Source organism: Oncorhynchus gorbuscha, linkage group LG23 (assembly GCF_021184085.1).
Source record: "Oncorhynchus gorbuscha isolate QuinsamMale2020 ecotype Even-year linkage group LG23, OgorEven_v1.0, whole genome shotgun sequence".
NCBI classification, from domain to species: Eukaryota; Metazoa; Chordata; class Actinopteri; order Salmoniformes; family Salmonidae; genus Oncorhynchus; species Oncorhynchus gorbuscha.
This window is the reverse complement of record NC_060195.1, coordinates 38,223,936-38,236,557: the sequence shown is the minus strand read 5'-3', so window position 1 is coordinate 38,236,557 and position 12,622 is coordinate 38,223,936. Positions and strand designations below refer to the sequence as shown.

The window sequence follows — 12,622 nt, the reverse complement described above, 5'->3', positions numbered from 1 at the left end:
CAACCACGCCCCTAAACTCCATCTTTGATTTCCATGTCTCCATCGAAGTTAAGGTCTAAGTCTCCATTATACATGTACTTACTTTGCAATTAACCAAATGCCACAGTTAATTCTAAATGTTTTATTTTACTGATGTAACTTCACTCAATTACTTCAACTTTGAGCACATCTGATGTCATCAATTTCTGGATCACAATAAAATTCACAAAATAACAAACCTTTCATGCAATTCACACTGGAAGTTCAAAGTACAAATGTAGTATCCATTGATCATCCATGACTGTGGTCCTCATCTTAAATACGTACATTTCTTCCATGTCATTTGCCAGTTAGTCTTCAATCACAACACCAAGTTATCCTGGGTAGAACAGGGAGTGGCTACCTTTCAAAGTAAACCTGCATGTACATGCTACAGTACCAGTCACAAACAGATCTTGACACTGACTTGGGTTGTCAGACATGGACGTGTTGGATACTCCATGTCCACAAGGTCTGATTCTCTGATGGACTGTGGTCCACTCCAGATCTTAGTTGAGTGGTCGCCAACCCTGGTCCTGGAGAGATACATGGTGTACAGTGCAGGTGTTTGTTCCAACCCAGCGCTAACACACGTAATTCTTCAACTCATCGTGAAGATTGACTGAATCAGGGGAAGGGGCTATGGCATTGACATGATTGGGGGCTACAGTCTCTTTCCCTACTATCAGATGGAAAAACCTCTTTCACTTGATGTATTTGGAGACAAAGGAAGAAGCGATGTCCCTGTAAGGCGTGTCCGAGTCGGAGCGCGTGGGGGGGATGCGGCACAGCCTCCGGAAGCGAGGCGAGCGCAGGAGCAGGTTGTGGCCCAGTCCCACACAACTGGAGCTTAGCCAGTACAGAGCCATGGACTGGGGAAGAAAGAGGAAGGGAGAAAGAGAGCGTTCAGCAGAGACAAATAAGCAAAGTTGAACTCCATGCATAGCCGTAAAATGTAATTCAACCGAAAGCTTTGAGGTGCATACGGTTAGCCCTTCATAATTATATCTGAAAAAGCATTACCAAACATCACCTTGCTAAAATATATCTAACTAAACCAAAGATCGTGAAGAGCTTCTGATTTTTTTTCAGTCTCCCTTTGCAGCATTTCACAAGGCCTACTCTCACGTGGACCAGTCCGTTTTGGGTTCCTCTTCGGCAGTTTCTTATGCAACTACGATGGTGCTCCGAGGGAGACACAACAAACATTACGCTCCAGATTATCCAATCAGATTGAGGGGGGGGCTAGATTGGGAGGCTGCATCAGTGTATCTGGGAAAGATAGGAACAAGAGAGGGCTTTCAAAGCCAGATGGGGGTCTTCAGGGACAAACAGGGTTTGTCTGTGGCAACATCTGTCCAACTGTAGAGTGTACAGAGTGTGTATGTGTCTTTTGCACAGTGTCCCAGATAAGCGGGACGTCCTGTGCATGGGTCTGTGGACTTGGTGGAACTATCACCAAAGTCGGGGCGAAAACATCCTCAGTGTTTTTTCTGCTATCACCATTTAGGTGGCCTCCTAAACAAAGTGTTCGTCTCATCCATCCCTTATGTAATGTGATGGGTGGATAGGCGCACGGGGCAATGGAGGCTATGCCTGTCTGGGCAAGAGGGAGACAGAGGTGTGGCTGAAGTCTTTTGTTTCAGCGCTAGTGGGAGGGTGTTGCCATAGGGATGGCTAGTGAAATGCGCTAGCTGTCTTAATTTACAGGGGGAAAGTGATGTGGCATGTTTAACAGCTTTTGTGAGGACATGTTGTTGAAGGACAAATGGTTTGTGGTTGCGTGTGCTGACACATACAAGCATGCAGACACACACACACACACTTACGGAGGGCACGGTGGCAGCTATGGGTATCATCAGCAGAGAGATCCCTCTGATAAAGTTGGTCACATACTTCTGGAACTTGGACGCTTCCATCCTCCGCAGAGCAAATACCTGACAACACAAATAAACTAGACTGAAGGGAAACATTCGCGGTGAAAATCTCGACATTCTCATTGCTACTTCCCCATAGTCAGATTAACTCATAGGGACCATTTTTATGTTTCTGCATCCAGTATGAAGGAAGTTAGGTAGTTTCACAAGCCAATGCTAACTAGTGTTAGCGCAGTGACTAGATGTCTGTGGGATCTACTAGCTTGCTAGCAGTTGCCATAGACTTCGTCATTGCACTAATGCTAGTCAGCAACTTTCTTCTTGCTGGACACCGAGACATACAAATGGTATCCACGAGTTCATCTGACTCTGGGGAAGTAGATAAAGGGCTTCATGGCCAAAATCCTGAAGTATCCCTTTAAATCAAAAACAGATGTGACTATCACAAAACTAGTCCGAACCAAGCGAGCAACTCACATCACTATCTTTTTTGCGTCCCAGTAGATAATCTACGATAGTATGTTCTGTCCTAGCCTACATTTGAGTATTTCATTACACCAAAACCTGACACTCCACTCCACCCCCTGAAATCTATTGTGAGTTGAACACAGGTCTATCTGAAAGCGAGTTAGGTAAGGAGTGTCCTCTTGTAAAAACTGCCACAGGGTCTGAAGACTAGGTGGATCAAAGCTTTCATCCAAAAGGTTTCCCCATTGTGTGTAATGGAACGGAGGTGTTGCTCAAGCCGGGTGTGTTAGTTCGACCAGGGCCTCACCTCTGTGATGAGCAGGTTGATGAGGCCCAGAGAGACGGGCATGATCCAGGTAGAGTCAGGCAATGTCAGGTCGGAGAACCATAGAGTTCCCCCTACTGCCAGCTCTGCCTGCAACGCTGAAAACAAAAATCATATGAAATATTCCATTCTAAACTTAAAGCAAAATAAATGTGATTATGGAGCTTGTAGAAGATACAACAGACGATTGTGATTCACGTCCATGGTGAGTGTGGAGGTTTACCAGTGGCAGCATCAGACACCCCCAGGCTCAGGTTACGCAGGGCCAGGGAGAGGCATACCCACATGGGCAGCTGCACCCATACCAGCAGACTGGCCTTGAAGGGGTGGCAGTTATCCCTCACGTACAGCTCAGACACTATCCTCTTCAGGTTCTTCTTGAATTGGTATCTAATGGGACACAAAAGGAACCCAAATGCCAGGCCATTAAGGAAGTTCCATTTTTAATGTCACTACTTTTAAAACCTCATAGCTGACTTTGGAAACCTGATACAGTGTAATATCAGTTGAACAACATGGAACTTTCCCATAGAAGTTCTAAAAAGTGAACTGTCATACACCATTACATTGACAGATAAGACCAAGAGAGCACTTTTCTTTGAAGAAAATCTCAAACTGCATGGAAGTGTGTTGTGTTTTGGTTAATATTTATAGACTGTGGTTTCAGAGTTGGTGCCAAGCTCCCAGAGGAAGCCCTCCAGGAGCCCAGGTCAAAGGTCAATTATTCACCGGCAGTGTTTTTCCGTCCAGCCCTTCTCTTTGGCCTGCACCGAGATCTCGTAGCGCAGCCTCTTAGCCAGCTCCGCTATTTCCACTTGCAGGGCTTCAACCTAGCTGGAGGCAAAGAGGAGCATGGGGGTTAACTTTGATTCAACATGGACTCCCCATGAAATGTAGCCAAAAGTTCTAAATTACACAGCCCACATTAGTAACCCAAAACTGGACATGGGTCGTAGAGGGAATCAGGCTGGCCAGGGAGCCTGGTCACAAAGGACCACTCTCTGAGTTATGACAACAAAACATTCAACCCGACTGCTCCTTTAAAAAAAAAATAAAGTTCTCAAAGTCCTCCAACAGTCCGGGACCTTGATGTATTACAGCCAAATATCAAAGTCAAAAAGCTGTTTTTCTCATGATGACTCATCATGGAGGACATTCATAGGCTTGAGTAGAATGCTGCTGCGTGTGTGTGTGTGTGAGGCCTGTGGGAGCGATATGCTGACCCTTGCTCTCACACAGTGGGAGAGAGAGCAGCACTGGGGAGGGGAAGAAAGGTAGGACGACGACACTGGGGGGAAAAAAACTGGAAAAAGAAACAACCGACAACTGAGGAGTGGGAAAGAATGCTTAATAAAGGCCAAGGGCTTAGCAATGTTTGCACAGTCACAGAGAAACATTGGCTGACTTTAAATTGCCTGTCGTTGTCCCCCAGAATGTGTGTAAACATCTTCAAGTTTCAAGTGCAATAGTGAATAAGCAGCAGAGAACATCTTCCCATTGTGACTATATCATGTTCCACAGCCCACTTGTTTCACACAACAATATGGATGAGAACTTCAAATCCTGTTTCTGTACATTTACATATCAAATGATACATTACTCCAGTGGTGCATCTCAACAGTCTAACATAGCTTCCTCATCTCTTTTCCTTGACCTGCACCCATATGTATTTACAAAATAGGTGAAACCAATGGTCGACGCTTCCTGGATATTCGCTTTCAACTTGCCAGTTTCTTGCACATCTCTGCAGACAAAGGAAATAAGACGAGGAAGAATGCCACTTGACTTTAGACTATAGAGATGCACACCCAAGGGCTTCTCAATCTCAACTCTGCCCATTAGGACCAGTGTGGGCTGAAAGAAAAAAAAAACACTACAATATAATGCTTGGTTCTTGATGCAACACAGACCTTTGCTATGATGACCGCCTGGTAGGCTCCAAGTGGCAGTGTGACAACTGTCCTCAGGGCCACAGTGGTGCATACGAGACTGGCCCACCATGGTAGACCTGTGGTCTGATGGACAGAGATCAGTAGCTGCTCAGTCAGATGGACAGGGGTAGAGTCTGCTAGGCTCTCATACCAGCCTGTACCGCTGGTTGTCGATGCTGGTCTACATGGCTGAAAGCATAAAGTTGATTTGAGAGGCAGACTAAGACGGAGGCGTGGTAATGTGGCCACCCGAAGAGGGACGTGGCTGCGGTATGTTTTGTGGTGGTCACAGGTAAAGGGAGCGTGGGAGATGCTTCGAATGGGAGGTTTGGGTGACAGGTGGCTGATTTGATGTAACATCCACAGTGAGCCAGGTCTCACGTTCATGGTCATCTTCAGACACAGCATTGTCACAAATCTGTAGAGGAGAGGACAATTTTTAAGACGTAGGCATGGGCAAAATAAGTTGCACAATAGTATGTAAATCAATCACCATTGGCTCATTTTGATTTAGCCTAGCTAGCAGCAATGACTGGCCCTTCTGTAAGGGAGACATACACGTCAACTAGCTAGCTAGCTACACAGGCAACAAGGTCAATGGACATTGGAACCTTTTCACTTTGCAGTAAGTTTTCCATTACTTTAGGGCAGGTATTCCCAAACTGGGGTACGGAATGCCATCTATACATTTGGGTAAGGTTTTTTTCTCGCCCAAGTAGCCTCGTCCCACTGCCAAAAATAAAATTAAACCATCTAGTGTTCAGCGAAATAACAACAATGTCAAATACAGGTAGCCTCGTCAAATAATTAACATCCAATCACATTAACCGTTACTCTGTCGCAGGAATTCCATTAACGGTCCGTATGTAGCCAAATGCAGTTGCTGCTCATTCCGTTTGCTTGAAAATGTATTTGAAAAAAAAGGCCCACGTCCATAGAGACACATACCAGCTCTACTGGTAGTACTGCTTCTACCAGCAGTACCACACCTGCACCTGTCGACGACAAGTCGTTCTGCTTCCACGAGCACATCCAATACTAGTATCAGTATTTCTACATTTGTTGTTAGCCCAGCTAGCATGGACACGGACAGCTGTGAATCTGATGCAGCCGAAGAGCTACTTCCCCCTTACCCGGGAAAGCACCGAACAGGCGGGGACGTTGGACCATCGAAGAGGCACAAATATGATGAGAACTACATTGATTTGGGGTTCACTTATATTGGGAGTAGTGCCTTTCCTCAGCCACAGTGTGTTATATGTTCAAAAGTACTATTTCACAACTCGATGAAACCTTCACTCTTGCACAGACATTTAAAAACAAAACATGCCAATTTGGATCGAGAATTAAGATGAGTTTCGAGTGGTAAGACATGTATAAAAGCAACAAATACCATTAATAAGAAGAGGCTAGAAGTGTATTATATGGTGAACTACCGAGTGGCTAGGACAGACGAGCCCCATGCTATTGTGGAGGACTTAATTCTTCCTGCTGCCACGGATATGGTTGGGACAATGCTGGGGGAAAAGGCAAAAAAACTATACAGACAATGTCTTCATCAAACAACACTGTTTCATGACCCATCAGTGACATGGCAGGAGATGTTTTGAAACAATTCACATAAGCCAGTGAATTATATGCGTTATAGCTGGAAGAGTCAACAGACGTGGCGGGCCTGGCACAGCTCCTGGTATATGTCCATTAACGTTTATAGGGTGGTCAATTAAGGAAGACATCCTCTTCTGCAAACCGCTGGAAAACAGGAGAGCATATTTTTAAAGTACCGGACAGCTTTGTGTCATCAAATGGACTTTGGTGGTCAAGATGTGTTGGTATCTGTACTGATGGCGCAAAAGCCATGACAGGAAGACATAGTGGAGGGGGAACTCGCATGCAAGCAGTTGCTCCCGACGCCACTTGGGTAAACTGCAGCATCCACCGAGAGGCTCTTGCTGCCAAGGGAGTGCTTGGCAGTTTGCAATACTATATTCAATGTGCGGGACAAAATCAAGGCTATGATTAAGAAGTTGGAGCTCTTCTCTGTCTGCTTTCACAAGGACAACACACAGGTTTTATATGTATGATTTTTGTGTGCAAATGAACTCAAGCTTACGGACAATGTCAAATGTGATATAGCAGGCCTCCCGAGTGCATCGGAGTGCTAGCTGTGCCACTAGAGATTCTGGGTTCGAGTCCAGGCTCTGTCGCAGCCAGCCGCGACCGGGAGACCCATTCCTCCGACACATTGGTGCGCCTGGCTTCTGGATTAAGTGGGCATTGTGTCAAGAAGCAGTGCGGCTTGGTTGGGTTGTGTTTCGGAGGACGCATGGCTCTCAACTTTTGCCTCTCCCGAGTCCGTACGAGAGTTGCAGCGATGAGACAAGACTATAACTACCAATTGGATACCACGAAATTGAGAAAAATTTGTAATTTAAAAATGAAAATTGTGATATAGCGAAGCAACGAAATGAGTTGGGTGCACAATTACGCAGGTCCTTTCCCGAAGGGATGACACAAACAACTGGATTCGCTATCCACCTGCCGATATCTGAACAAAAGAGCCTCATCGAAATTGCAACAAGCGGTTCTGTAAAAATGTAATTTAATTAGAAGCCACTGGCAGATTTCTTGATTGGGCTGTGCTCATAGTATCCTGCCTTGGCAAATCGAACTGTTAAGACACTGATGCCCTTTGCAACCATGTACCTGTGAGAGTGGATTCTCAGCCCTCACTAGAACTAAATACAGGCACAGACTGTGTGTGGAAAATCATTTAAGACTGAGACTTTCTCCAATACAACATTGCAGAAATATGTGCATCCTTTCAAGCACACCCTTCTCATTAACCTGTGGAGAGTTCTTCACAATTTTCGATGAACAAATAAGGTTTTATATATAAGATGGTTAAATAATGAACAAAATTATTGATTATTGTATTATTATTTGTGCCCTGGTCCTATAAGAGCTCTTTGTCACATCCCACGAGCCGGGTTGTAACAAAAACTCACACTCATTCTTACGTTTAATAAATGTATCGTATAGTGTGTGTGGCAGGCATACAATGATGTTAAAAAAAAAACATTGGAGAGTGTGCTGACCCTGGTGCTAGAGGGGGGTACGCAGCTGGAGGTTGAATGTTTGAAGGGGTACGGGCTATAAAACGTTTTGGAACCACTGCTTTAGGGGAATAGGAACGACTCAAGAACGCTGTTGTAAGCAAGCAGCAAGGTTATCTTACAACTAAAAACCTCTTTGTAGCTAGTAAATCATGTACTGTACTAGCCCTTGATCATGACTCTCAGTTCCATTACACATAAGAGTCATTGGACGAAGGCGTCTTCTGTACGGGGGAGTTTTGTCGAGAGCCCACCGCTCGGTCTGAACATTAACACGCATCACTTGCGTTACGGTTTCGGAAGCATAAGGACCTTCTGTGTCTTATCTGATAATAATAATCAATAAAAAAAGGTTACATTGATACACACTGATCAATGATAGGGTTAGTGAATTCCCACACAGCCATATCTCTATGTTAGTGTTTATTGAAAACCTCCCTTAGCGGAGTTGCCAACAACCGGGTGCATCCGTTTTTCAGGGATACAGCTAATTCAACATAGCTTCCTTTTCCGCTGAAGTGGGAACTCTGCTCAGGCATATTTTAAAGCGTTCTACGTTAGGTTAAACAGAGAGGAAGAAGCGAGGGACAACTGGGGCCAAAATCCCTTCTCCAGCAGGTGGTGTTTTTTTCATGTTTTTCACTCACCAAGCAAGGAGTTTTGGTATAGAGCTCAATAAGTGTGTTGAATTTGGTTAACAAAAAATGTTTTGATCGAGTATTAGGTTCGTAATGATTAGGTTGTTACAAGTGTACTGAAAAGGGTACCCAATTTATATCAGTTGTCACTGGTCCCAACAGCCAAAGTCATAAGCCAGTCACAGCCAAAGCCAATTTCTACAATTTTAAACCTAACCACACAGCTAGCCTTCAATGAGTGTTTACGATAGCCAATTTCAAATGTGTGTTTGTGGGAACTAGTGGAAAAAGTTGTACCTTTTGTTCACACGCATATCTGCCCTCTCATCGGCTAGAATGGTACCACCTGATCTTGTCCCCCTACCGACTGCCTTTCCTTTTTGAAGACGTTTCTTTTCATTGTTAGAGCGACAACTAGAGTATCTGGTCAACATAATGGATTGTGGGTTAACGAAATTATAAATTAGGTGGTTCGAGCCCTGAATGCCGATTGGCCGACAGCCGTGTTAAATCAGACCTCACCTTGATGTATCTTGCATAAGAACAGTCCTTAGCAGTGGTACATTGGCCATATACCACAACCTCAGTGCCTTCTTGCTTAAATATACACTACCTGTACTTATTACCTATCTGCGTCTCCTAACACCTACATGTGTGTAAACTTTAAGAGCTATGCCAAAAAAACGTGTTGTCACTGAAAAATATATTTGGCCGCAACTGTTAACAGTGTACAGTATGTTTATTTTGCATTTGTGAAATTATGTTGATGTGATATGAACGTAAATGGAATTATGTTTCTAGAACACTACCGCAATTGAGAACCAATCGATTCATGTTTAGATGGCGTATTTGACTGTTTTGGTTTCCAGAGCCAATTCACCTTTAAACATGATGTAAGGTCATTGGATCATAAGGAGTAACGTTAGGCTCCTTTAGTCCATTGTGGGGCTAGTACTGCACATAAGCTATCTAATGTGAATCGATTCTCAATTGCGACATGGTTCTAGAAACAAAGCGTTTTACTTGTATCACATCAATCATATACACTAATCAAAATACACTTACTGGACACTTAACAGGCTTTATCACAGTTGCAGTTGACACCTTTTCATGGACAACACTTTCTGGCGGCCTTCAGGTACACACAGGTGTTTGGAGCATGTTAGATAGCTAATTCCTAAGCACACGTAGTCCATCTGTCTTCCATAAACACGGGCTGCAGCATGGAGATATGGTCATGTAGGAAACCTAACCTTATAAAAAGGTGTGTATCAATTGAACGTTTTGTTTTTTGAAAATGGTTTCTCGCTAATATGGAAGATAAAGGTCCTCATGCTTCCAAAACAGCAACGCAAGCGATGTGAGTTAAATGTTCGGACCGAGAGACGGGGCTTTACATCCCGTACAGAAGACACCTTCGTCCAATGACTCTTGTGTAATGGAACTACGATTCATGAGGCTAGTCAGTGACATGCAATTTGCTAGTTATAGCATGTAGTTCAGACAAAATAATACATTCTCACCTTCGTTCCACTTGCAGAAACTAATATTTAAACGTCTATCCCAAATCTATACATTACAATGCCGCACGCTAAATCTAGTATTAATTTATGATTTCACCTCCAGCCGCCAAACGTGTCGAGGAAATATGACGTCTGGAAAACAGTTAATACGTCTGTGAGAGGCTAGAGCATTAGCACCACCTTGTGGAGAAAAATATGTATGATACCTGCAATTGATCATGAAGGAATGCGTATTTAACTTTTTTAAAAACCTTTATTTAACTAGGCAAGTCAGTTAACAACAAATTATTCTTTATAATGATAACGTTGCCCGTTAATGTATTCGGATACTTAGGCTATTTTTATTTTGTATTTATTATGGATCCCCATTAGCTACTTTTCCTGGGGTCCAGCAAAATATAAGGCAGTTTATACAATTTTTTAAATATTACAATACATTCACAGATTTCACAACACACTGTGTGCCCTCAGGCCCTTACTCCAGAACTACCACATATCTACAGTACAAAATCCATGTGTATAGTGTGTATGTTATCGTGTGTGTATGCATGTGCCTGTGCCTATGTTTGTGTTGCTTCACAGCCCCCACTGTTCCGTAAGGTGTTTTTTTGTTGTTGTCTGTTTTTTCAATCTAATTGTACTGCCTGCATGAGTTACTTGATGTGGAATAGTCTATGGCTCTATGTCATGGCTCTACATAGTCATGGCTCTATTTAGTACTGTGCACCTTCCATAATCTGTTCTAGACTTGTGGACTGTGAAGATACCTCTTGTGGCATGTCTTGTGGGGTATGCATGGGTGTCCGAGCTGTGCGCCAGTAGTTCAAACAGACAGCTTGGTGCATTCAACAATACAAGTAGGGATGAAGTCAATCTCTGCTCCACTTTGAGCCAGGAGAGATTGACATGCATATTATTAATATTAGCTCTATGTGTACATCCAAGGGCCAGCTGTGCTGCCAAGTTCTGAAACAATTGCAATTTTCCTAAGTCCTTTTTTGTGGGACCTGACAACACGACTGAACAGTAGTCCAGGTGCGACAAAACTAGGGCCTGTAGGACCTGCCTTGTTGAAAGTGCTGTTAAGAAGATAGAGCAGTGCTTTATTATGGACAGACTTCTCCCTTCTTAGCTACTGTTGTTTTGACCATGACCATTTACAATCCAGGGTAACTTCAAGCATTTTAGTCACCTCAACTTGCTCAAGTTCAACATTATTTATTAAAAGATTTAGTTGAGGTTTAGGGTTTAGTGAATGATTTTTCCCAAATACAATGCTTTTAGTTTTGGAAATATTTAGGAATAACTTATTCCTAGCCACCCACTCTGAAACTAACTGCAACTATTTGTTAAGTGTTGCAGTCTTTTCAGTCACTGTAATAGTTGACTTATTGTGTTGAGTCATCCACATACATAGACACTCTGGCTTTACTCAAAGCCAGTGGCAATTCATTAGTAAAGATTGAAAAAAGTAATTGGCCTAGACAGCTGCCTTGGGGAATTCCTGATTCTTCCTGGATTATGTTGGAGAAGCTTACATTTAAAAAAAACACCCTCTGTCTTCTTTTAGACAGGTAACTCTTTATCCACAATATAGCAAGGGGTGTAAAGCCGTAACACATACGTTATGCCAGCAGCAGACAATGATCGATAATGTCCAAGAGCGCACAAAACAGCCCCCACAATCTTTTTATCATCAATTTCTCTCATCCAATCATCAGTCATTTGTGTAGGTGCCATGCTTGTTGAATGTCCTTCTCTATAAGCATGCTGGAAGTTTGTTGTCAATTGGTTTACTGTAAAATAGCATTGTATCTGACCATTTTTGCCAGAAGTTTACTAGTGGTTGGTAACAGGCTGATTGGTTGGCTATTTGAGCCAGTAAAGGGGGCTTTACTATTAGGTAGCGGAATGACTTTTGCTTCCCACCAACACTGGGGGCACACACATTCTAGTATACTTAAATAGAAAATATGGCAAATAGGAGTGGCAATATCGTTCGCTACTATCCTCAGTAATTTTCCATCCAAGTTGTCAAACCCCAGTGGCTTGTCATTGTTGATTGACAACAATATTTATTTCACCTCTTCCACACTAACTTTACGGAATTTAAAATTACAATGCTTGTCTTTCATAATTTGGTCAGATATACTTGGATGTGTAGTGCCAGCATTTGTTGCTGGCATGTCATGCCTAAGTTTGCTATTCTTGCTAAATAGGGTGAGCTTCACACAGTGGACTTCCTCCTGGGGCACACTGGCTTAGTGCTAACAGTATAAATCTGGTTCATAGGCACAGGATGACTGCATACAATAGCTGTAGGATCAGTAGAGGCATTCAGGGCAGTTAAAGGGACATAGATTAGGTTACTTACATTGTGTCTACCAACACCCCTGGTGTACTGTACATTTGCTGAATCATTATGACAACTGCATCACAATGGTAGGGATCCGCTGAGCTGGGCTTGGGTCATTGATAAGTCATTGTCTCAACGCAGCCTTATAGTGCTGTGAAAGGATCCAGGATCCCACATGATTTGGTTGGATCCCATCCTCCTTATAAAACGTGTTTTGTTTCCAAAATGTATTGACATCTAATAAGTGGGACCGTGGTTGCAATCCTTGGCCATACGAGTGAACCCACTTGGCACAGATGTCAATTCAATGTCTATTCCACATCGGTTCAATGTGGTTTCCTGTAAATGACGTGGAAACAACGTTGATTTT

At 43.3% G+C, this 12,622-nt stretch overlaps 1 protein-coding gene across 4 annotated transcripts; it reads right to left on the bottom strand.

The window, feature by feature from the left end:
- Positions 1-101: 101 nt before the first annotated feature.
- Positions 102-10,063, bottom strand: LOC124010593 (cytochrome c oxidase assembly protein COX18, mitochondrial). Of its 4 annotated transcripts, XR_006834479.1 has the most exons (8): positions 9,897-10,029; positions 4,599-5,037; positions 3,418-3,518; positions 2,912-3,078; positions 2,671-2,786; positions 1,848-1,955; positions 1,052-1,290; positions 762-890 (listed from the first exon to the last, which is right to left on the bottom strand). XR_006834479.1 is itself a non-coding variant. In XM_046323239.1 (7 exons), exons 2-7 carry the CDS (start codon positions 5,025-5,027, stop codon positions 723-725), a joined length of 1,089 nt encoding a protein of 362 aa, XP_046179195.1. In that variant the 5' UTR covers positions 5,028-5,037; positions 9,897-10,063; the 3' UTR covers positions 102-722. The 4 variants fall into 4 exon arrangements, 3 of the variants coding, with proteins under 3 accessions (XP_046179195.1, XP_046179196.1, XP_046179197.1); XM_046323239.1 differs by lacking the exon at positions 1,052-1,290 and having other exon boundaries at positions 102-890; positions 9,897-10,063; XM_046323240.1 differs by lacking the exons at positions 1,052-1,290; positions 9,897-10,029 and adding an exon at positions 7,718-9,786 and having other exon boundaries at positions 102-890.
- Positions 10,064-12,622: the final 2,559 nt, after the last annotated feature.

Coding starts and splice junctions, on each gene's coding strand:
- LOC124010593 (XM_046323239.1), bottom strand. CDS start 5,027: ATGCTGTGTCTGAAGATGACCATGAACGTGAGACCTGGCTCACTGTGG. Junction 3,079..3,417: donor TGGACGGAAAAACACTGCCG/GTGAATAATTGA, acceptor GTGTCCCATTAG/ATACCAATTCAAGAAGAACC. Junction 891..1,847: donor TAGCTGCCACCGTGCCCTCC/GTAAGTGTGTGT, acceptor TTTCTTCCCCAG/TCCATGGCTCTGTACTGGCT.